The sequence below is a fragment of the Triturus cristatus genome, chromosome 4_1 (genome assembly GCF_964204655.1).
Source record: "Triturus cristatus chromosome 4_1, aTriCri1.1, whole genome shotgun sequence".
NCBI classification, from domain to species: domain Eukaryota; kingdom Metazoa; phylum Chordata; class Amphibia; order Caudata; family Salamandridae; genus Triturus; species Triturus cristatus.
Window position 1 is genome coordinate 20129236 of NC_140585.1, and position 26571 is coordinate 20155806.

General features: G+C 44.6%; 1 protein-coding gene across 1 annotated transcript; it reads left to right on the forward strand.

The window, feature by feature from the left end:
• The first annotated feature begins 10355 nt into the window (after positions 1-10355).
• LOC146839337 (olfactory receptor 5V1-like) lies at positions 10356-11273 on the forward strand. The gene has a single exon (XM_085650782.1). It carries the CDS (start codon positions 10356-10358, stop codon positions 11271-11273), a length of 918 nt encoding a protein of 305 aa, XP_085506908.1.
• Positions 11274-26571: the final 15298 nt, after the last annotated feature.

A 26571-nucleotide genomic window follows, 5' to 3' on the forward strand; every position in this document is an offset into this window, starting at 1 on the left:
CACCACCCCATGCCCCCCCCAGACCCACCCCCCCGACTACAATCGAGGCAGCGCAGAGCAGGACAGCGGACGTTCCGGAAATGGTATGGCCCCTCAGCCACACAATAGCAGAATGTGGGGAGAGGTGGGAACCAAGTATGTGCGAATAACGTTAAACCATGATGTTACTAAACAGCTAGACTCATTTTGTTTAAAATATGTCATATATCTATCTTACACTTTGGGGCATATTCTCAAGGACTTATCGCTGAGTTATCGGCACTTTAGCACAGCAAAAGTGGTGAAAGAATTATCGGCCCATTCTCAAGCTGGTGCAAACTGCCGACATTGCCAGTTTTCCAGCGATAGCTGCCGCAAAAAAGCATCGCCACGGATGAGAGTGACAACTAACACTAATGATATGCAGAATAGGCGTTCCCATGCAAAAACACATGAAAACACCACTTTACGATATTCTCAACGACCAGCCAGACCTGCGATGCGACCCAAAAACAGGCAATAAGGCGCGTTAGCAGCAGGGATTTAACACCTGCCTTTTACTGGTGTAAAGCAGGATGACTACCTGTATTATGAAAGGGATCCCATCCCAGAGCCACATCTGAAGACCAACACATGTCATGGAGACACTGATCATGCAGCTCGGAGACCCAAGAGGTCCACAACACCCACCGCCACCACCCCATTACCCCCCCAGACCCACCCCCCCATCTACAACCGAGGCAGCGCAGAGCAGGACAGCGGACGTTCCGAAAATGGTATGGCCCCTCAGCCACATAATAGCAGAATGTGGGGAGAGGTGGGAACCACGTATGTGTGAAGGAGGCAAGTTACCCATGAATAAGAATGCACACAATGCCAAGTGTGGCGATGATGTTCTGGGCAGACCTCAGTATGCAGAGCCCAGACCTGTCCATGTGGACATACTGCTGGTGTTTGTAGTGCTGTGGACTGCAGACGCAACAATGTCACCTCAGGCAGTGTGGAAGACCTGGGACGATGATGATGAAGATGAGGCAAGTGTAACACACCCCATTTCAGCTGCAATAGGAATATCCCGAAGGGACACAATCCTTGACAATTTCTTCACATGAGCACGCTCAGCTCTGGTGCCCCTACCTCAGTGCACCACAAGTCATGGCCCCTTCTGATTTAATATTGGGTGACCTCTGTACTTGCTCCGGTTACCACCATGATGCTTCACATTTGTTTGTGTTATGTTGGTGTTTTCTGTTTCCACTTTAATAGTGATCACTGTTCAAGTTGTTGCCAGCACCAACCACTCGTGAGGGCTGGCTCACAATTACCCCACACTCATCCAGCACAGGCGTCACTGGATATGTGATCCTGGTAATAAAAAGGGGCCGGGTGAACGTGCCCATAGCCAGTTCCACTATCTATCCAAGTGTGTCTGTGTGGTCATTATGTATGAATGATGGCCCCGGGCCCTACCACATTACATTGTGCTGTGGACAACGGACGCAACCATGTCACCTCAGGCAGTTGGTAAGAGCCTGGACAAGTAGCTAAGTCGGCACCCCCTGTAAGCGACAATGTTGCAATGTAGCATGCACCCAGAGGGCGGGCTTGCACGAACGGAGTAATGAAGGAGTGCAAGACCGCTTGGGGTCCTGGATCATACATGCCAAGTGTTGTGTGTATCTGTATTGCCGCAGCATGAGCCAATTGTCTAGCCACATCAGCAGCGCCAGTTCAGCCAGGCATGTAGCCTACATCTGTGTCTGCCCTATCCTCACCAAAGGCCTACACTCATGTGGTCCTCCACCTTCAATGGCCAACATCACAGTGTAGTTTTCAGGCTTGTGGACATGGAAGACAGGCATGACAATACTGTGCTGTAGGAGTGCAAGTGATGCAATCGCGCAGCGCACATAAGTAAATGGGTTTGGGGGAGGGAGGAGCAGCTGTGAGGCAACGTAACACACAGTGATGCCGATCAGATACCACATGCAAGACATGTCAAACATGAATCCCAAAGTCGCAATCATCCCACCCCACCCGCAACAAGCCACTTCACATTTCATGAATGCAAGCAGATTACAAACTTACTCTAGGGATGAAAGCTCCTTTGTCTGAACTATCAGGCGGAAGCACATCTGCACCTCCGACCTCGGAATTGCATGTGCCCGGCAATCCCTGACAGATGCTATTGCAGCTGATGCCGACTCCCACACTACACACAGCCCGACGAGAGACCAATGTATACACACCCCTCACACAGGAGTCCTTGCTGGAAGTAATCTTGCATGGAATGGCCATCACACTTACTTCCACAACATCCCAGGCGTACAACCGGTGCACACTAAAACAACTCATTGATCCGAGATGTGTCATTTCATCTACAGAATTGGTGCAGGTCAGAACAGTTCTGCTTCAACATGAGCCACAAATGCAATGGCTCCACATCCCGCACACATGCACAACCCCTGTCACGTGGAACTGTACTGTGCACGAATGCTGCATTTACTGGGGGCACTGCCATTGGCAGTGCTGCAGATCAGTTACTGGCTAAGCTTCCGCCTTGCCAACGTCACCTGTGTTCAGCCTGTGTTGCCTTGTAGATCGTGCATATTCGAGTGGTGTATGGATGTCTGCCTATCCAAAAGGATGGCAGATGTACTGGATCTTGACATGTGTGTGCGCCCCTTGTTGGCAGACGACCAGGAGTGTCAACGTGAAACCCGTTTATGGGATGCCTTGCTACTTGGCATATATGCTGGCAGCTGGACCAGGGAGATTGCACAAATCCTTGAATGCAGTGACCTCATTGAACCGTTCCCCTATTGGGCTGTAGTGCTAATTGGTGGAAGGGGGTGGGCGCAGCACATCTGTCCGGACCTGCTAATGGATGGACTTGCCATCCTGTTTGATGAAGTCGACAACTACCTCATGTTGGTAATGATGGCCTACCAAGCTGCAATCGCTTTCATGAAGGAGTAACTACGTACCTGCAGCCACAACTGATTTGAACCCATTGCACATGTCCTGACACCTTGTTGCATCTTGGAGATCTGGTCACATATCCCACGACAACAGTGGACATGGCTGCATTCGCCTGGACTCCGACTACATAAGCGAACAATGCAGGTTGACACACACCTGTGAAAGGTGAGGCACTTCCCCTGAGTGGACACCGGCGCTTGGCAATGTTACTCATTCTGACATACTGCTGCATTGGTCTGCATGTTGTGGCACTTATCTTGACAATACTGACACGCATATGCTAATAAAGTGTACGCATCTTCACTGTGATGAGTGTTGATTTGAATGACAATGTGTGTCTCACTTCCCATCTGGGTCACGGCCAGACATGCACATTGATAGCATTGCCCAGGGAGTACCTTTTTGTTGAATCACTGGCCCTACATTCATCCATACATACTTACATACTTGATTGATCATAGCCATGACACATCTGTGTGAATTAGAATGGTTTATTCACATTCAGTGGTTGTGTTGTAGCTGGTGCAGTACAGGGCCATGCAAACCCCACTTCACATTGTTGCCCTGTGGAGGGCCAGCCAGAGTCCTTTAGGGATTGACAAATTCAGCAGAAGTGTGATTGCTGTGCCATTGGTAACCAGAAAAATATGGCAGTCTATGTCAAGGTCCAAGGTGAGTGTTGCCGAGCGTATAGGGGGACAGTGGAAGGTGTTATTCCAGGGCATCAAGCAGAGTGCGGAACCAAGCTGGACCACCCCATGCACAGTTATGGGCAATAGTACTATCCCAACCAAAGGCCTTGCAAAGCATTATGGGGCGATATTCTAGAGTGCAGTGGATATTATAGTATCCAATATCAAATCATTCCTCAAGGGGCAGCTGGCTCTCCTGGCTCAGCTGAGAGCTAATACTATAATATTCACTGCACTCTAGAATCTCGCCCATAATGCTTTGCTGAGCCTTTCGTTAGCATTATATTTTTGCCCATAACTTTGCTTGTGGTGTGTAGGAGAATGGGACCACCAGCTAATCGCTCAGCATGATATGCTATTTGTGTTCAAGGCATCTGCTTGCCCTCCCCCTAGGTTAGGGGTGAACCCAAAATCATCACCTCTCTCATTGCGTGGTATTTTTCAGAGTTCACTTTTTTGAATTGGTTCTATGCTTTTCAGCATGTAAAGGTAAAGTTGTATTATCCAAGGTTTGTGGGTGCAGTAGCTATCTCTGCTACGTGGTGGAGTTGAATTATTGTATGAATTCTATGTTTTCAATGTAATATGTATTTAACGAATCTCCGCAGCCTCCGCGAGCGGAGTTCATTGCCCACGGTTATATAGCAATAGGCATGCACACCCGCTCAGGGCCAGGATACCCTTGCGGGTGATTAACCAACCTACCATAGGGAGGGCCTGGCATGCACACTTGCTCAGCGCCAGCATACCCTCGCGGCTTAATTTACCAATCTACTCGAGGAAAGGCTAGGCACACCTACTGAGCCCTTGGATACCCTTGCAGGTGATTAACCGCCCCCCTCCCCCCTCTGGTGGGGCTCGGCAAACACACCCGTTCAGTGCCAGGATACACTCCCTGGTGATTAACCAATCTACCACGGACAGGACCTGGCATGCACAACTCCTCAGAGGCAGGATACTATTGCGGGTGATTAACCAACCTATCCTAGGTAGGGCCAGGCACACACACCTGCTCAGTGCCAGGATACCTTTGCAGGTAATGAACCAACTTTTCCTAGGCAGGGCCAGGCACACACATGCTTGCTCAGTGCCAGGATACTCTCATGGGTGATTAGCCAACCAACCCTAAGCAGGTATCGGCATGCACACCTGCAAAGTACTGGGATACCCTCAAGGGTGATTAACCAAACTACTCCAAGGCAGGGCTATTCAGACACACCTGCTCATCATTAGAATACTGTCACAGGTGATTAACCAATCTACCCGAGGCAGGGCCAGGCATGCACACCTGCTCAGTGCGAGGATACCCGCATGGGTGATTAACCAACCTACCCAATGCAGAGCTTGGAAACACTCCTGCTAAGTATCAGCTTATCCTTGTGGGTGATTAACCAACCTACCACAAGGCAGAGCTAGGCACACACACCTGCCCAGCCTTAGGATACCATCACAACTAACTATTTGCAGGGCTAGTCTCAAAAAACCTGCTCAGGGCCAAGATACCCTGTGGATGATTAACCAACCCACTCTGGGCAGGGCTAGACACAAATACCTGCTCATCCCCAGGATACCCTCGACGGTGATAGCGCACTTTACAAATACACATCGCATAACATAAAATAACACATGGAAAAAATCTCCCCACTCCTGAAAGGACACAGGAAGCAGGTGTTTAACCAGTATGCAGGTGGCACGTTAGTGTACCAGGGTAGCAACCTATCATATGCTGTGGTGCTATCATACTTTACCTATGCTTGGCTGGTAAAGTTGCCAGGGCTTTGGGATTTTACAGACAAGGATGAAAACTCTGATACTGCTGATGCTCCCACAACTCTGCACATTTGGATTGTCTGTTGGTTAGTGTTTTTCACGTGGATAATTTGCCAAGATGTACCTAAATGTCCACATGGCTTTCCACTTCTGATACTCTGAAGATAAATATAGCAATGGGAAATATTGCTTTTGTTTTATAGTATTTGGCATTATTGACATAACTGAATTTTCCTTAGAGAACATTGTGTAATGTGAAATTCTGGAATTTTGAGACTATTACTGGAGTAATAAAAATGTCTTTCAGTCCTCCATGCATCATTTAAGCACAGACACTGCTTCAGGTGTGGTCTACTTAAAAAATTAAATCACTGAAAACTATGCCCATCAAACATGCAACCTCCAACCACATTTTTGGCTAAATAATTTTATTGTGGAATTTTGTCTGATAAAGTGCAAAAACATAAGCTTCATATCTCGAAGAAAGTGCAATTAAATCTACACATTATCATCAAACAAGTACAGAATACAAAGGAACAGCAGAATTTAAAAGCCTAATATAAGTGAAATTGCATTTCTTCAAACTGATGATAATGCACGTTGTGTCATCATCAAAATGTTAATAGAAATTTGGAAACCTCACTCTGCAGCACAAGATATTGTCTAGGCAAACAGTACCAAACCCTTGTGACAACATAAAGTGCTACAAACAATGAATGATAGACCCCACCTCCTACCCCGGTGAGATACAGTGGGGATGGGGTAGTTAGTGACATTAACATGAACTGCACCAGTTTGCAACAATCAACCCCGCGAGAGGGCAGCACAGGGGCAAATATACAGACTGAGAGGGACACAATCCTTTGGGTCCTTCAGGACCACAAGAATCAGAGGTATAGAATCAAAGAAGTAGTACAGATGCATACAAACTCTTTGAATTAAACACTCCATCCCCTCCGCCAGCTAGAGGTGGACCATAGGCAAAATCAGCAAATGCAAAGTACCCAAAACTGCAACTACTGCCCTCCACCTCTTCCCAAGCCTCTTATAGTGGACTGCTCACTTCCCTGGACAGCTCCGCCTGGTAGCTGCTGTTGCCCCCATTGCTGCTGCTAACCCTCTGGTTAGGAGTTCGAAGCCCTGGTGGTCTAGTGGTAGAACGTCACTGCTCTGCTGCTGGGCTGCCCTTCTGTCTCTCAGCTTCTTTTGCCTCTTTCTGCATCTGCCTTTTTTCTGTTTTTGCCTTTTACTCTTTTTTTCTGTCCCTTTATACTTTTTTTTTCTTCCCTCTCTCTTTTACCAATCATTCCAACAAGCTTCATCCGACGTACAAGTCATAAAAGCACGGTACATACAGTACATACTCCATAAAACACAATACATATACACGTTTTAAAACCATAATTTGGTGCTTCAGATCTTAAGACGGATTGGTGAAGAGATAAAACGGTTTAAAACTATGAAATACTAAAACAGAACGATATGTTCCCCTGTTGCCCCACCCCCTCCAGTGACCCTTTCCTGCTCCCCACGTTTCCCACCTCCCAGCTGCCCTGCCCCCCACACAACATTAATGGGGGACACTGACATGCCCTCCAGCCAGCCGTCTGCGCCCATCCACACCTGGACCACGCCCAGCACCACAGACCCTGGTTCTCGGACCCCTCCACTGATATGAAGCTTGCACCCTCCTCGCCCTAAACACAGGACGCCATGCCACCTGCCGCCTTGCATTGCCAAATGACACTCAAAGACCCGTCTCCTGCCAGAATTGCAGCCCAGTGTCCTGTGCTATCCATGTCACTGAGTCAAGCTAGCCTGACTGATGAGCGGTGAAACCCCGAAACCTGTCTAGGATGCTTGTTTTCCAGTCCAGGGTGAACATGGCCTGGCAGTTCGGGCTGGGCTATTTTCATGGGGAACAAGGTCCAGACTGATTTGCTTATGGCTGGAATGGCAGGGCGTGCAAAAAAAAAGCAATGGATTTAGGCCCAGATCTCTTTACTGGAGTGAATGTTTGATATTGTTCAGCATTCTGTTTATCAATTGTTCTTTTTGCATTTGTCACCCCGAGTGGGACGGGTATGCCCAGACATGGATCTCATGCTCTCCATGCCACTGGAGTAGAACTAGTATGACTGATGAGGCGTGAAACCCCAAAACCGGTCCTAGGATGCTTCTTTTTCAGTCCAGGGAGAACCTGGCCTGGCATTGGGGGCTGGACTGTTCCCAATGGAAACAGGGTGAAGACTGATTTGCATATGGCTGAGTTTAAACTGGAATGGCATGGGGAGCAAAAAAACGATGGGTTTAGGCCCACATCTCTGCACTGGTGTCAATGTTTGATTTTGTTCAACATTCTGTCCATCAATCGCTCCTTGAGCTTTGTGAATGAGGACAGGAATGTTCTGTATCTCATAGATATGGTGCGTTCCTGCCCTTTCCTTTGATGTGGGGCAGCTCAGCAGGAAGGCTTGAGGCTCTGCCCTACGCCATAAGCAAGTCAATCAGGCTCTTTATATGTGTTGTAAATTACTGCTTCTGAGATTTCAGGCATGGTGTAACCAGACAACAGTCTGAGTAGCAGGTTCACAGACACACACTGGCATTGCTAGGACACAGGTAGACATAGAAAACTCTGATGTCATATGACATACAATATTTGTAACACATTATTTAGTCCATGACATCGGTGATCATGGTTTGGATTGAGGCAAACATCCTGTCCGTCATCTCAAAGAAGCGGATAACACTGCACTCAAGAAATGTAAAAGTTGTGCTCTGGAATTTTGAAATCTAAATTCAGATGCTTAGACCTTCTGAGGAGCCCTGACAAATACTCAAGGGATGGGAAGTTAGGAGGAAATGAGGAGCTCTTGCTCCTTGACAGACTGGTAAATCCAAACAAATTGTGATTACAACACCTGATTTCTGAACGGTGCTTGGCAGGGGACAGGGCGATGGCTTAGAATAGTGTCTTCTCTGGTTCAGTTTCCAAAGCAGATCTGTGACAGCTCAAGATATTCAACTTTGTAAATATTTTCATGTGGCTCTAAACTCTCACACACAAACTGTCCCATCTAGTCATGCTCTCTTCTTTAGTGGTCCTGGGGTCATTGCATCCTAGTTTTGTGCTCTGCAGATCCATGTATTTCTCTGACATCCTCTCCCTCTCCCTTGGAGTGGATCTGTGGGATTTTCACTGTATTATAGGTTTTGAGTCAGTTCCTTAGTCTCGTTGACAGCAGGGCTGAGAGGAGGATCCTCAGTGACTGCCTGAGAGATACATCAAAGCATCTCCACCACCACCATCCTCTGAGTGTTGGTCGGTACTTCTCCAGGACGAACAGGAGGCGGGTGTTTATATAGTTCATTATCTCACTGAGCACCTCCCTTCCGGTACCACTTTTCTCTGTGAGCAGCTGCTACCTGTGGACACTACCTCCCTCTTCGCAAGGGTAATGTCCAGGATCAAGGATGCAACCTTAAGCCACAAGTTACACCCCTTTCAATGATGAAAGAAATCAGTGTCTAGATTTTTTTAAGAACATTCAACCCTCTAATTATAACACAAGGAAAACGACACAATATAAATAAACTAGAGTGCAAAAAAGTAACATGAACAAACACAACACAATGACCAATCGCCAGTGCAGCTTACACCCTTCATAACAGCAGGAACAGATGCCCCCTTTTGCCATTTTCCTTGCTTTCTCCCTCTCTGGCATAGTTCATTTAAATGTATTATTTTGAATTTAGCTGCTAACTAGGGTGTGGAACTTACTTGGTGGAAGTGGTGAGAGACCAGCAATTCCTTTGGCCAAAAACCTAGGAGTCAATGAAGAGTTAGGGAGAAGAAAAAACATTAGCTTTAATCCACGTGCCACCTCTCCCACTTTACTCCACTCAATAGTCCCTACACTCAGTTGTACACTTCCCCTTCCTCTTGAGGCCCTTCTGCCCCAAACTTAGAAAGCAATAAAGAGAGTGTACTCCTCCTTCCAATCATACCAAAGGGAAGGTGACATGAGCACGTGGGACAGGTATGTTGTCCCTTATTCTCAGGTGGTGCCTCAAGACCTCTCCTAACTCTACTTGGTTGTCCTCCTTCGTCACAACTGCACTGCCCTCAGTCCCACAGCATAAAATAGAAAAAAAGGACAAACAAAAAGAAGTCAAAAGAAAAGAAATAACAAAAGATAGAGGCAATTGAATTGGAAGACACCACACAACACATAATGATGATGATATTGATTGACATATCAGTACCCCACCTAAAGAACAGCACTAGAGGTGAGCACTATGAACAGTGAGAAAGAAGACCACCACTAAACATGCTGACCCTTACCATCTGCAGCTCATTGAGCACCATTTCCATGTCCACCTGTATCCTTGCTGTCATTGCCACCCTCTAGCTTCACTGCTGCAGCCACCTCTCCCTCCTATTGTACCACCTACTTTTTCCAGGCACATTGGTTCATATGTGATTTTTGTTGAAGGGACTAGAACTTAATTTGGTGGTGGTGCCATGTGGGCTCCCTCATGGTCGAAACCATGGTCAAAGGCAGTGTCCTATAACAATCCAGAAGCAGTCCACACAGCATATTAGGCTTAAACTGGGGTACCACGCCACAGTATCAATATGGTGATGGAGATGTGTAGGAGGGTTTGTAAGGAAGGGTCCTGCTGCAACCTGTTGGGTGAGATTCATGTCTTGACAGTCTTGCTCACAGCGCCCTCACTCCTGACTCAGAGATTGGCTGCATGGATAAACATGCATAAAAAAGTGGGAGTGAATGCATGGTTAGATGACTGTATTGATACAGAGCTAGCTAATAATTGATGTTGATGTTCCTGGGGTTAATCACCAACTACTGTCATTCTCTGTAATCTTACTAACGATGCCCTCCTTTATATTGATAGATCTTCACAATGGAGGAGGAGAACCAGACCATGGTGATAGAGTTTATCCTTGTGGGCTTCTCACACTTTCCATATTTTCAGATTCCGTTATTTTTGTCTTTCTCCTTTATTTATGCTGCCACCCTGTTGGGTAATGTCCTCATCATCATCTTAATCAGCACTGATTCTCACCTCCAGACACCTATGTATTTCTTTCTAAGCAACATCTCACTTCTGGACATCCTGTACCCTTCGGTGACAGTCCCTAAGATGCTGTCAGACCTCGTCTCAAAGACAAAGCTGATCTACTATCATGGCTGCATTGCCCAGGTCTTCTTCTACATCTTCTTTGCTGTTACGGAATGCTTCCTTTTGTCAGTGATGGCCTTTGACCGCTATGTTGCCATATGCCAGCCCTTGCACTACCACGCCATCATGAGCTTGGAGGTCTGTGTGCGACTGGCAGTTGGCCCATGGATTAGTGGTGGTCTTTATTCCTTGATTTACACGGTAGCAACCAGTCAGCTGATCTTCTGCAGATCCAATGTGATCAACCACTTTTTTTGTGACGTTCCACAACTCCTACTCATGTCCTGCTCTGACACAAGTGTGAACATGATCACTATCTTCATCGGTGTAGTCCTCGTGGGCATTGGGAACTTTACTGTTGTTCTCGGCTCCTACGCCCGCATCATCTCCACTATCCTGAATATTGTGTCCAATGAGGGCCGGAAGAAGACCTTCGCCACCTGTAGCTCCCACCTCATGGTGGTGTCCCTGTACTATGGCACTCTCATCTCCATGTACTTCAGACCCCTATCCAGCTTCTCGCAGCCCAATGTCTGGATGGCATCTCTCATCTACACAACCGGAACACCAATCCTTAACCCAATGATTTACAGTTTGAGGAACAAAGAGATGAAATTGGCTTTCAAGAGAGCAATTTGAAAGAAGGATCAGGCCTGCATTTAGGGATATCTCAACGTCAGTTCCTTGAATGCAAAGGTGGAACATTTAAAATTCATGTTAAACATGCAGAGCCCTCCAGCAAAACAGTTCCCTGGCACCTGGTTCATAAATACAGGATAGGATAGTCAATTCATTTTTTTACTGAAAGGTCCCAGCTCCCCAAAATAGCATGGTCAGTGAAAGTGATTTCACGTACTTCAAAACGAATCACATAACAGGGATCAGTGTTGCATGTTCTTGCACCTTGGGGATGATAGTACTTAATTTACAGTAGATGTCACTGAAACATAGAGACAGGAAGCACCCCCTTACCCAGTATGATGCAGCGGTATCTTTACGTTCTGGTGACACAAGACTTACATCCCGATGCTCAAACACCTATGCCCGACGTACCCCTACCACAGAAGGTGTACAGTTCAAATTGTAACATTAGATTGTTGTAATCAAGGAAAACAGAGGGGTGGATAAATAGTGATTGTGGATCCACACCTAACTGCAGAGGGGTCTTAATTTTGCCCACAATATTTTGCAACTTATGACACTGGTATTTCCCATGAGCCCACAGAGTGCTAGAACATGCTAGAATGTTATCCATAGGTAGTCTCTCTGAAGATGCATAGGGCACAATGAAATGAATGGGAGCATGAGGCTCATGGGCTGAAGCAGTCAGCACTAGGTCTAGGGGGCACATCTGGCACCGGTTGTGCCCAAAGAAAGAGGAGAAAACCTTGCAAAAGTATTGGAGGCAGTCTGTGATAATAGTAAGAAAAACTTAATTAATCATTAATTATAAAAATAGAATTAGTTACAGCCTCTATAATGCAACATACTTTTATTAGAACCCACATTGAGTAAACTAAATTATCATTTCTCTTTTGTGACATGAAATATATCATCTTTACATTTTGGTACATGGGTTTTCTGGGACATAGTATATCCAAGTTGAATTTTGTCTAAGCACACGGTTGCTGTGTAAACTAAGACTCCGGTTTACCTCTACAATATTTGTTTACACATCCACAGGTGACACATGTTAACTTAGTTCAAAGCAATAGTGCTTGAATATGAACAACAGGTTATTGTAGCCACGGAAGACCCGACCCAATACATAGTTGAAGTAGCCTTAGTGCCTATGTGTCACCAACAGTTGTCTAAACAAGAATTCCGAGATGCAGTGGTCATTTGAGAAGCTCAATTTCACTCCTTAAAATATCTCACACACAAAATGCACTAAGAAATATATCATTTAACTGAACAACGTTTATTTCAATAGTCTCATCCTGTAGCATAGCACATCTAAAATAACCACTGAGAATAATATTCAAACACCATCAATTCATGTTGCTAACAACGAGAATAAAATGAACATTTTACCACAGTTAAAGTGCCATCTATCCACCTAACACCTTAATACCTACTTATATACACTAGAGCGCATCTAGAATTTCTTAGGAATCATCAATGCGTTGCATATCCGTATATAGAAAAAAGTGGTCGTTGCCAGGAGCCAGTGTTCGCTCTAGAGGAAAACAAACATCAGCTGTAACCTCTGAGAGCCCCAGCTTGTCTTGCCCTCAGACTTTCAGTGCAGAATGAGACGCAGCAGCATCACAGCACTCTGCAGATCTTCCTGCAGTATCTTGCACAATAAGCTGGGGCGAAGGACCTCTCCTCCAAAGTGCCTGATTGAAGAGTCTTTCATACTATATCGTATCTGAGATTGGAATTTCTGACACAACCCTAGGAATGTCTGTGTGCATCAAGATGCTAGTCTTGGACGGATTCTTGTGAACATGTAAGGTAAAAATATGTCTATTCATATTTGTTCTTGCTTGTCCTTGAAATAAAGATAATATGGCACTTGTTTCAGACTGACGGTGCAGCAAGTGTCCTAGCGAGGTCATTGACCATACATCAGGTGTCTTATCAGTGTCATTGTCTTAATAACCTGATACTTTCACAGATTCTTGGTTATGACGTGTCAAAGGCAGACAAAGTCTGACATGTCAATGATTCTGCAAAGATTGAGAAAATACGGTCTGAGTCTTCTTAGGATGCAGTCTAGTCTTATGGGCTTTAAGTCATCCCGACTTGTACGTCTGAATTGTGACGTTGTATGTGCAGAGAGAAGTATAGGGATTTATCTAATGTATAGGGAAATCCATAGTTTCAGAACAGTAGGATATACATTCTATATTTAGAATTGTTTTATTATCCCCATCATACAACATTAAGTGAATATACATAAATGTAACTGCATAAAAGATATGATCACATAAAATCACAAACAATAATGCAATAAACTGTGCATTTCTGGAAACTTCGGGGCAGATTTATGTTAGACTTGCGCCACTTTTACGCCACCGTTGCGTCACTTTTGTGACGCAGCGGCGGCGTAAACCAAGCGCCATGTTGCGCCTTATTTACAACGTGACGCATCTAGGGAGATGCGTCACATTGTAAAGCCCTGCGCTACATTAAACCTGCGTCAGGTTTAATATATGCAGGGTGGGCGTTCCATCGGAAAAAGCCTCGGAAAAGTGACGCAGTGAAATCTACAAGATTTCACTCAGTCACTTTTCCGACGCTGCTGCGTCAAAACCTTGCGCCTGCTTGAAGCAGGCGTAAGGCATGACGCAGCATGTTAGGTATGGGCAGCCCCTAAACATTGCTCGAGTTGCGTCGTGCTTGCGACGTGACTCCAGCAATGCGCCGCCCTTACGCCATCAGATGCGTCACGCATCTGTTTATCCTTGCGCCACGATGCGCTGCATTGTAAATGCGGCGCATCTGTGGTGGCGGAAGGGTAAACTTGCGTGACGCATCTTTCCTGGCGCATCCCTGCTGATTTGCAGGGATGCGCCTGGAAACATAAATCTGCCCCTTCATGTTTTGAGCAATAATAGGCACATCTATAGCATACAGAACATTATAGTTAAAATTATATTATGTCATGATGGTGAACTTAAGAGAGATGCGTGTTGGATGATTAAACAGATCAGTCATGATACTTAATATACCAAATTCAAAATAATACAGCTTTTTATAAGAGAAGAAAAAGGGAAAAATTGGAAAAAAAAATGTGAAACATCTGTGGAACTTATCACCAGAAAAACTTTGCCTGACTTGAAGGTCTAAGGAGTGGACTCCCTGCAAGCTACAGGTTAGTAAAACCCACCTACATCATTTCCACCATATGTCCCCATCCTGGAGTGCGTCCAGTGGATGTTTCTAGGATTTGACATTGTGGGAATTGTAGTCCAGACATCCCAGGGACCACCTAGGAGATTCAATACCCTTGGATTTGTGTTTTAGACACTGTGTACCCTCAGGAGGAACTTCTGGAAGAAATTCCAGAAGTTAGGAGAAGTTTGGATATACTTTTGGAAAAAGCTCCATAAGGTGACCAACTCGACGTTGAGAGTCAAGCCGGCTACCTTCAATCGAGACCCAGCCTGGATATGATGTTCATCCTCCTGAAAGCTCCCGACCTCCAGACTTCCAGGATTTGACCGGAGACTCACAGAATGTCAAGCCAGTTAACCCGCACAGAATCCAGCCTGATAAAATACCTTGCTCGACTTCAAGGGAAAAAGCACCGAAAACAACTAAGTGTGAAGGTAAAATTTTAACTGAGACCTCCCGCTTAGTATATCCAGCCAGGACTCCATCATGGCCAAAGAACAAAGGGCAACCCCTAATCACACAATATGGGTAGAGATGTAGGGGAAATAGAAAGTAAGCAAAAAAACACAAACAACTCTACCCCTATGATTAAAGAATGTACAAAGTATCATATATTTAACTCCAAAAGTATGGCACTCAGGTAGGAAAAGGACAGTGTGGCATCAAAACACATAAAGTAACCATAGAAATGGATGCAAGTGCAACAAAACGCAAGACGATCACAATAGAAAGGATATTGTTTCCTTTTATTTGGAAATAAATTAGGGAATTTGATTCATTTGTTTATGTTACTTTGCAATACATCAATAACATACAAAACATACTAAAAATCAGTACAGAAAAGGGATATAATACAGGTATGAACGAATTACAGGTTCCCAAACCGGGGGGAAAAAATAAGGAATAGGGGGACAATTTTTTATCAGACAAGCATGCATTCAAATTCAAACAGCTCGCATTCATACAGCATCGCAAAATTCATTCAGCAAAGACCAAGCAAACTTTCGAGGACCCATTCCCAAAGAGGTGATCCCAGGGGACTTTGATAATTAGTCAAGATGGTCAGAGAAAACTATTTATCAAAGTATATAGAGAAGTTCAATGGGGGAATGGCAGGCCCAACAAACAACGCCGACGCGCGTTTCGGTGAAACAACTCCTAACCAGGAGTACCACCTTCTTCAGGGCGTGACAGACAGACCCCCACAGGCTGGGACCTCTGGAAATAAGAAAAAAAGAAAAAATAATAATAATAATAAAAAGAATTGAGACAAAAAACAATACAGATGAACAAAAAAACAAATAAGCTCCAAACTGAGTGCCAAAACCTTAAAATGGAAAACTATGGATTCTATAGTGTAATTTTCTTTGTAGAACTGTTTTATTCAAACTGACAAAATATGCAAAAATATATACATACATAAATATGGACACCTAGAATAGCAAAAGGAGGAAACGTTAACAGAGGGAAAAAGGTATAAAAATACACCAAAAGCGCCAATATACCAAAAAGGCTCATTAATAACTCTTCTACAAGAAATCTATGTATGAACATGAAAAGACAACAAGGCAAAGAGATACAGACTCAAAGCCTCAAAGGTACACAAGAAGATGCACGCGCTTACCTGCGTGAAAGACACAAAGAAAAAGGCCAGAGGTTTCCTAGCAGTAAAGCTCTTAGGCAGATCTCTCCAAACCTGAGTAGAGGAAAAAATAAACAGATGGGAAGTCTATGGTAAAGTGAAAAGAAAAAGACAAAATAAGGGACATCCGTTCAAAATCTACAAATGTCGATTCAAAAATGCTGTTCAAGGGTTAAAGGCTCACAATAATCTCACAGGCCTGCTGGGGAAAGAGAAGGTAGGTAAAAAGTCTATCGAAGAAGTTTACCTAAATTCCAAGGCAGCCGAATGTAGAGCGGGAAAAACATGCACCCGTTAGAAAAAAACAGATCCGGCCATATTTCTCCCGTTTTAGTTCCAGGTACACTTGTAGTGAAAAGGTTCCAAAGGCGGTTCACGTGGAACCTAAGAAACCGAGAGCATACAAGGAAAGAAGCGTTAGGACTGCACGCACCTTCATAGGATGTGATATCAAGGCAGGACTGAGAGACATGGCAGTATATTCAATCAACAAACTGAGCAACAAAAAACTGCAAGAATTGCAATTCGCAGCCGCTGTCAATCAAGATAACACCTAATACAGAGAGATCAGCTCACCTGGGTCCAAAGGACCTTTCGTGGAGCACACTTCAACGAACGAACGGAATCAGGTTAACTGAGATATTTTCAATATAGAAGGCCAAGATGGTCGGAACGCTAAACAGCAGATGAGAAAAAATAAAAAGAAAAAAGAAAATGAAAATGATAATAGAATATCGTCCAGAACGACAGCACGGTGCACAAAGCCACAAAGATATCAAAAATAGAATATATATGAAAACGTTGCACTAGCGGTCTCTCAAAGTTTACCTCAATGATAGGTCCGATGTCAGCGCTCAAAACGAACACGGTCAAAGTGGAAAATATCGCGGGGATGATCGCACGAGAAAAGACCCTATTGGTGGGCAGATATTTAAGTCCTCCAAGTAAAAACCTCCCAGCTAATCTACCAATCAAAGCGCGAGGCAACACAAATTTCGACCAGCCGAAAACGCCGGAATATATAAACCAATCGGAGTGGCTGTAAGCGGACCAAGACGGAATAGAGGGACATCTATTGGTAAACAAATAAACGAAGAAACAGCATACAGCCGAAGGACCACCCAAAAAGCAATATTTTTTGAGTAGCAAATGTGTGAAACGCTTGAATCCACTAAACAAAGGGCCAAAAAGGTGGTCCTGAAGGGCGTATAAATGCCGAAGTAAGGTAGAAGTAAAAAGAAATAAAAAGGAATCCAAATGGCCAAGCACAAATGCGAGATACCACAAAAGTAGGCCAAGAAAAAAAAAAAAAAAAAAAACAAGGGAAAGAAACAGGGGACATTATTTAATAAAAGAATAAAAGAAATGGAAAAACTAAAAAATGTTTTAAAAAAAGGATAAAATAACATAAAACAGAATAAGAATAAGATGAAGATAGATGATGAGAGATAGAAGCATCAAAAAAATCAGCTGTAAAGTTCAAGGATGCAGGCAAGCCAAAGAAACACAAAAGCTCTTATATGATGGCATTTTCCCATGGAAGGGATTCATTAAGCCCTCTGTTCTTCGTATCAAGGACAAAAATCCAAAAAACTTCGCGTTTTTTACGCAGGTTGTCTGGATTCGTGCCCTTTTGGGCTTGTACTTTCTCCAGTATTGTCCACCGTAGGTCTTCCTCTATGTGATTCTTTTCCGCCCAATGTCCCACTAAGGGAGCAGCATGCTTGAGTCGTCTGATGTTAGATTTGTGCTCACCAATGCGTACTCTGACCTCTCTCGAGGTTTCGCCGACATAGGTCAATGAGCAGGGACACTGGATCGCATAGACACAGTTCGATGTTCTGCAGTTGGTAATCTCTTTGAGGACAGCAGTGAACCCATTTGCACAAAAGGAAGTGTCAACAATGGCATTGGCACAAGCATGGCAAGTGCCGCACTTGTGGTTTCCCCTCACAGGGGAAATTCCTTCGATCGACCGTTGTAGCCATGTTCCCAGGTTAGGGATCTTAGCTCTAACCAGAAGGTTCCTAAGATTCTTATCCCTGCGGAACGCAAAAACCGGTTTGGGCATGGCTGATGGTTGTTCGCCCAGGTTCAGGAGATGCCACTCAGAGTTAACGATCTGTCTGATCTTGTTATTGAAAGTGGAATGTTTGGTGACACAAACAAGTTTGTCCATAGATTCCTGGCTTTTATTTTGAAACATCGATTCTCGGTTGTAGAAACGAGCTCGTTTCATAGCGTTCCTAACTAGTCTCGATGGATATCCTCTGTCAATGAACTTTTGTTTCATGTTTTCGGCATTGCTGAGATAATCCTTGATGGAAGTACAGTTTCTGCGTAAACGCAGAAACTGACTGAAAGGAATCCCATCTTTCTGGCTCCTTGGGTGGAAGCTTTCAAAATGCAGGAGGGTGTTTCTGGCAGTCGGTTTGGTGTAGAGAGACACCACCAGTTTGGAATCATGGTGTTCCACCCAGACATCCAGAAACTCGAGTCTCGTAGTGCTGGAATGGGCAGTGAACTTGATGTTACAGTCAGCCGCATTCAGCCATTCAATATATTCCTCCAGGGAGTCTTGGTCGCCAGCCCAAATAAAAAAGACATCATCGATGTATCGCGACCAGTGTCGCACATTCTCAAAAAATGGTGCGACCTCATTAAAGATGTTGGATTTCTCAAAGTCACCCATGTACAGGCAGGCAATGCTCGGTGCGCATGCTGCCCCCATGCTAACACCTTGCACTTGTTGGTATAGCTGCCCGTCAAACTCAAAGAAGTTCTCTTCCAAGACAATTTCAAGGATTTTGATCATGAAGGTCTTGTTTGATAATGATGGGTCAGATTGGATGATGTTGCTGACTACTCTGCCTGCCTCTATCTGGGGAATGTTAGAATATAAAGATTCCACATCCAGAGTGACAAGGAATTCGTGTTCGCAGTTGTAATCGAGTCCCTCAATTTTGGAAATAAAATGCCCTGTGTCTTTTACATAAGACGGCAGATTGCCCACCAAGGGCTGAAGGAACCTGTCAAGATATTTCGAGAGAGGCTCCGTAGCTGAGCCAATCGTTGAGACAATCGGTCTCAGAGGGGGATCAAACTGGTTCTTGTGGGTCTTTGGCAGGCCGTAAATAATAGGAATGCGGGTATAGGTAGGTGTGAGGAAGAGAGCTTCAGACGTGCAGATGTCCCCTCTTTCTACTCCTTGTTCTACCTCCTGTAGGATACGTTTCTTGATTCTTGATTCAGGGTTGAGCATGATTTTACAGTAATGTCTAGCGGAACTCAATAGCTCAAGCATCTTTTCCTTATATCTTTTGGTGTCGAAAAGGACAATGCCGCCACCCTTGTCGCACGGCTTGATGGTAAGACTGCTGTCGTTTTTAAGGGACAAAAGGGTAGAATTCTTATCTTTAGAGGTGTTAAAGGAGGGAGCAGGAACAAACTTAATAGATTTCTCAATCTTGCTGATAACAGCTTCCTCTTTGGGAATGGGTCCTCGAAAGTTTGCTTGGTCTTTGCTGAATGAATTTTGCGATGCTGTATGAATGCGAGCTGTTTGAATTTGAATGCATGCTTGTCTGATAAAAAATTGTCCCCCTATTCCTTATTTTTTCCCCCCGGTTTGGGAACCTGTAATTCGTTCATACCTGTATTATATCCCTTTTCTGTACTGATTTTTAGTATGTTTTGTATGTTATTGATGTATTGCAAAGTAACATAAACAAATGAATCAAATTCCCTAATTTATTTCCAAATAAAAGGAAACAATATCCTTTCTATTGTGATCGTCTTGCGTTTTGTTGCACTTGCATCCATTTCTATGGTTACTTTATGTGTTTTGATGCCACACTGTCCTTTTCCTACCTGAGTGCCATACTTTTGGAGTTAAATATATGATACTTTGTACATTCTTTAATCATAGGGGTAGAGTTTTTTGTGTTTTTTTGCTCAGGACTCCATCATGGTCAGGCTCAAACTTTGAATTTGATCCGGTCAAGGACGACCAGATGTCCCAAAGTGGCGCTACATGTTTTTAAGCACTGCAAAAAGGTTCATCCTTCAAAAATTCATTGGAAATTTGTCATTTTGGTGTCTATTTGTTTCTAAAAATAAAATCTATGTTTATAATTTGGAGTTGGGTTTTTATTATATGTTGTGCCTTAATTATTTAATTTATTGGTGTTTTTAAATGCTTTACACACCTATCTCCTAAGGTACACCTGCCTGCTCATAGCCAACTATCAATGGTTGAGCAAGGGAATAAATGACTGACCCTTTTATTGTGTTTGTGTCCATATTACTAGGGGTAGGTCACTACTTATCACTACTAATTATCCACTTTCCAACATTAGGTCTATTTATTAAAAGCTACCCTATTGCTTCCTCCCAGCAATGCCCTTCCCTGACAAAGACTGGAGGCCAGTCCTCTTCAGCGAGAATGATTTCTCTCTGATAAAGGCGATCAGAAGACTGCTTTTATAATGCAAGATCCTTTCCCTTCAGTCTGTATCTATAAATTATAAACCCTATCAGGAGGATATAAATGCTTATCTGGAGTCTCAACTCGTAAGAAATGATTAGTTGGATGTGTCAATTGAAACTTCTGAAGCTTCCGATGCATTATGGTGACTTCTGTGGTGCTGTGTAGAAGAGCTCTCACCCAACTCTTGATTTGCATGAGGACTTGTAACTGTAGTGGCTTGTTTCTTTGAAAGTCCTTCTATATTCTTAACTGGAGGCACAGAGTACAATCCTTTCTCATTCCTCTGTATGCTGACTTTAGTTTTTCGTCCTGATTCACCTTTTATGCAGTACTTTTTTAACTTCCTCTCTGCTTCTTTACCACCAGTGTCTTGAAATTGATGTGAATGCTGATCCCATTCCATGCATTTATTCTTATCATAGTCCCTTATATTATAATCACCCCTACAAGTTTCCTGAAAAAGAGGAGCTCAAGTCTGTATTTGCTTTCTTCCTGTCTTTCCTTCCAACCTTCCATTGCAGATGTCTCTTTCACTGACCATTCACTGTCACTTCTAGGTTTTACATTTGGCTTAACTGCTCGTAAAGCCAAGGTAACACGACCAACAGAGGTATCATTTCTGCAATTATTTTTGGTAGTTTCCAGTCACGATCTTGAACTGGACCTGCTTCAAGTCTCTGATGTATAGTGAGAACTAGAGTTTATCTGTTAATGTTACGCAGGGTGATGGAGGAAATTGTAGAGAATGTTGCCATTAACTTAATCAATCAATCAATAAATGCTTTATTCGATTTAAAAAAAATGATAAAATCATAAAAGCACAAGATGCAATAAAAACAACATTCATAAGTCCTATGCTTGTTTTATATTTGCTTCAGTACACCAGGGAGAGCTGCCAATAAAGGCATGCCATGCATGCTAGCAAACATCCTGGCAAATATGCTTCCCCAGGTGTCTTCTGCGGGTGGCACCATCGCAAGAGGAAGACACATAGTCAATATTATATGTTTGGCTTGGGATGTAGTGTGTGGATAGACTGCCTCCCACTGCTTGGTCTTTTGAGCAATTCAGTAGGCAATCTCATCACACTTCAGGGGCACATTTTCCATGATAGTGTTATTGTCTGGGGACTGTTTGATTGTACTTATCCCAGTATTACTGGTCCAGTCGCTAGAACTGATCTAGAGTTAATGGTACACACTACAAACTGTACAAGTCTTGTGTTTAAGGCAAATATATCATTTAAAACCCCTATTATATCAGTGAGCGCTAACGGGGCAGGTCTTGGAAAGGGTGTACAACCAGCTAGTACTGTCCACATGGTCCTTCGTTACTCAGGCGTCCAAAACAAACATTCTTGTGTGTGTGTGTGCATGTGTGCGTGCGTGCATGTGTGTGCGTGTGTGTGTGTGTGTGTGTGTGTGTGTGTGTGCATGCATACGTGCGTGCATGTGTGTTTGTGTGGTAACTGAGTACCAAACCAGTTTTGGTGCTCCTCGTAAGTTAACACCACCCAGAAGGCTACTGAAGACCAACAAGGGTCCCTAGCTGGATGAGGGTAACCGAGCAATGTTTTTAATATGAAGGGATTAATTAATGAATACAATTGAAATGATACGTACTCTAGTGGGGCGTGAGTAGACATGAAGTGTACTAAGTGCTCAGACAAAGGTTGATACATGTGACTTGTAAGTGCAATGCTTGTACCACAGTTACACCAGGGTACATTTTAGACACTCATTTCAAAACCCGCCACCCCCCAGATATGGCGATCTCATCTCTGTACAGTTGAAGCGACATGAGGATGAAAAAAAACAAGGCAGGATTCACCCATCTGGCACAAAAGACACTCGTCTCCTTGGAAAACTCGAAATAATATTCAACCGAGGTCTAGAGGTAAAGACGAATGCTGGAGGTTTAGAGATGCCAGCCTGGTGCCATTCATGGACTGCAGTAAACCTGCACGATCATGGTTGGAAATAGCCGAAGGAATTAATTTGACAACCTCTCTTGATATTCATCCATTCATTCATTCAATAAATATTTATGTGGCTTGAACAGCCATAAAGGAATACAATAATAATACAGATACAGGAATACTGTCAGCCTAACACTGCAGTGTATATGCAAGCCAGGGAATGCTGTCAGCCTAACACTGCAGTGTATATGCAAGCCAGGGAATACTGTCAGCCTAACACTGCTGTGTATATGCAAGCCAGGGAATACTGTCAGCCTAAGACTGCAGTGTATATGCAAGCCAGGAAATACTGTCAGCCTAACACTGCAGTGTATATACAAGCCAGGGAATACTGTCAGCCTAACACTGCAGTGTATATGCAAGCCAGGGAATACTGTCAGCCTAACACTGCAGTGTATATAAAAGCCAGGGAATACTGTCAGCCTAACACTGCAGTGTATATGCAAGCCAGGGAATACTGTCAGCCTAACACTGTGGAGTATATGCAAGCCAGGGAATACTGTCAGCCTAACACTGCAGTGTATATGCAAGCCAGGGAATACTGTCAGCCTAACACTGCAGTGTATATGCAAGCCAGGGAATACTGTCAGCCTAGCACTGCAGTGTATATGCAAGCCAGGGAATACTGTCGGCCTAAAACTGCAGTGTATTTGCAAGCCAGGGAATACTGTCAGCCTAGCACTGCAGTGTATATGCAAGCCAGAGAATACTGTTAGCCTAACACTGCAATGTATATGCAAGCCAGGGAATACTGTCAGCCTAACACTGCAGTGTATATGCAAGCCAGGGAATACTGTCAGCCTAAGACTGCAGTGTATATGCAAGCCAAGGAATACTGTCAGCCTAACACTGCAGTGTATATGCAAGCCAGGGAATACTGTCAGCCTAGCACTGCAGTGTATATGCAAGCCAGGGAATACTGTCGGCCTAACTCTGCAGTGTATATGCAAGCCAGGGAATACGGTCAGCCTAACACTGCAGTGTATATGCAAGCCAGGGAATACTGTCAGCCTAAGACTGCAGTGTATATACAAGCCAGGGAATACTGTCAGCCTAAGACTGCAGTGTATGTGCAAGCCAGGGAATACTGTCAGCCTAGCACTGCAGTGTATATGCAAGCCAGGGAATACTGTTGGCCTAACACTGCAGTGTATTTGCAAGCCAGGGAATACTGTCAGCCTAGCACTGCAGTGTATATGCAAGCCAGGGAATACTGTCAGCCTAACACTGCAGTGTATATGCAAGCCAGGGAATACTGTCAGCCTAAGACTGCAGTGTATATGCAAGCCAGAGAATACTGTCAGCCTAAGACTGCAGTGTATATGCAAGCCAGGGAATACTGTCAGCCTAGCACTGCAGTGTATATGCCAGCCAGGGAATACTGTCGGCCTAACTCTGCAGTGTATATGCAAGCCAGGGAATACTGCCGGCCTCACTCTGCAGTGTATATGCAAGCCAGGGAATATTGTCAGCCTAGCACTGCAGTGTATATGCAAGCCAGGGACTACTGTCAGCCTAACACTGCAGGGTATATACAAGCCAGGGAATACTGTCAGCCTAACACTGCGGTGTATATGCAAGCCAGGGAATACTGTCAGCCTAACACTGCAGTGTATATGCAAGCCAGGGAATACTATCAGCCTAACACTGCAGTGTATATGCAAGCCAGGGAATACTGTCAGCCTAAGACTGCAGTGTATATACAAGCCAGGGAATACTGTCAGCCTAAGACTGCAGTGTATATGCAAGCCAGGGAATACTGTCAGCCTAACACTGCAGTGTATATACAAGCCAGGGAATACTGTCAGCCTAAGACTGCGGTGTATATGCAAGCCAGGGAATACTGTCAGCCTAACACTGCGGTGTATATGCAAGCCAGGGAATACTGTCAGCCTAAGACTGCGGTGTATATGCAAGCCAGGGAATACTGTCAGCCTAAGACTGCAGTGTATATGCAAGCCAGGGAATACTGTCAGCCTAACACTGCAGTGTATATGCAAGCCAGGGAATACTGTCAGCCTAAGACTGCAGTGTATATGCAAGCCAGGGAATACTGTCAGCCTAACACTGCAGTGTATATACAAGCCAGGGAATACTGTCAGCCTAACACTGCAGTGTATATGCAAGCCAGGGAATACTGTCAGCCTAACACTGCAGTGTATATAAAAGCCAGGGAATACTGTCAGCCGAACACTGCAGTGTATATGCAAGCCAGGGAATACTGTCAGCCTAAGACTGCAGTGTATATGCAAGCCAGGAAAAACTGTCAGCCTAACACTGCAGTGTATATGCAAGCCAGGGAATACTGTCAGCCTAGCACTGCAGTGTATATGCAAGCCAGGGAATACTGTCGGCCTAAAACTGCAGTGTATTTGCAAGCCAGGGAATACTGTCAGCCTAGCACTGCAGTGTATATGCAAGCCAGAGAATACTTTTAGCCTAACACTGCAGTGTATATGCAAGCCAGGGAATACTGTCAGCCTAACACTGCAGTGTATATGCAAGCCAGGGAATACTGTCAGCCTAACTCTGCAGTGTATATGCAAGCCAGGGAATACGGTCAGCCTAACTCTGCAGTGTATATGCAAGCCAGGGAATACTGTCAGCCTAGCACTGCAGTGTATATGCAAGCCAGGGAATACTGTCGGCCTAACTCTGCAGTGTATATGCAAGCCAGGGAATACGGTCAGCCTAACTCTGCAGTGTATATGCAAGCCAGGGAATACTGTCAGCCTAAGACTGCAGTGTATATACAAGCCAGGGAATACTGTCAGCCTAAGACTGCAGTGTATATGCAAGCCAGGGAATACTTTCAGCCTAGCACTGCAGTGTATATGCAAGCCAGGGAATACTGTTGGCCTAACACTGCAGTGTATTTGCCAGCCAGGGAATACTGTCAGCCTAGCACTGCAGTGTATATGCAAGCCAGGGAATACTGTCAGCCTAACACTGCAGTGTATATGCAAGCCAGGGAATACTGTCAGCCTAAGACTGCAGTATATATGCAAGCCAGAGAATACTGTCAGCCTAAGACTGCAGTGTATATGCAAGCCAGGGAATACTGTCAGCCTAGCACTGCAGTGTATATGCAAGCCAGGGAATACTGTCGGCCTAACTCTGCAGTGTATATGCAAGCCAGGGAATACTGCCGGCCTAACTCTGCAGTGTATATGCAAGCCAGGGAATACTGTCAGCCTAGCACTGCAGTGTATATGAAAGCCAGGGACTACTGTCAGCCTAACACTGCAGGGTATATACAAGCCAGGGAATACTGTCAGCCTAACACTGCGGTGTATATGCAAGCCAGGGAATACTGTCAGCCTAACACTGCAGTGTATATGCAAGCCAGGGAATACTGTCAGCCTAACACTGCAGTGTATATGCAAGCCAGGGAATACTGTCAGCCTAAGACTGCAATGTATATACAAGCCAGGGAATACTGTCAGCCTAAGACTGCAGTGTATATGCAAGCCAGGGAATACTGTCAGCCTAACACTGCAGTGTATATACAAGCCAGGGAATACTGTCAGCCTAAGACTGCGGTGTATATGCAAGCCAGGGAATACTGTCAGCCTAACACTGCGGTGTATATGCAAGCCAGGGAATACTGACAGCCTAAGACTGCGGTGTATATGCAAGCCAGGGAATACCGACAGCCTAAGACTGCAGTGTATATGCAAGCCAGGGAATACTGTCAGCCTAACACTGCAGTGTATATGCAAGCCAGGGAATACTGTCAGCCTAAGACTGCAGTGTATATGCAAGCCAGGGAATACTGTCAGCCTAACACTGCAGTGTATATACAAGCCAGGGAATACTGTCAGCCTAACACTGCAGTGTATATGCAAGCCAGGGAATACTGTCAGCCTAACACTGCAGTGTATATAAAAGCCAGGGAATACTGTCAGCCGAACACTGCAGTGTATATGCAAGCCAGGGAATACTGTCAGCCTAACACTGTGGTGTATATGCAAGCCAGGGA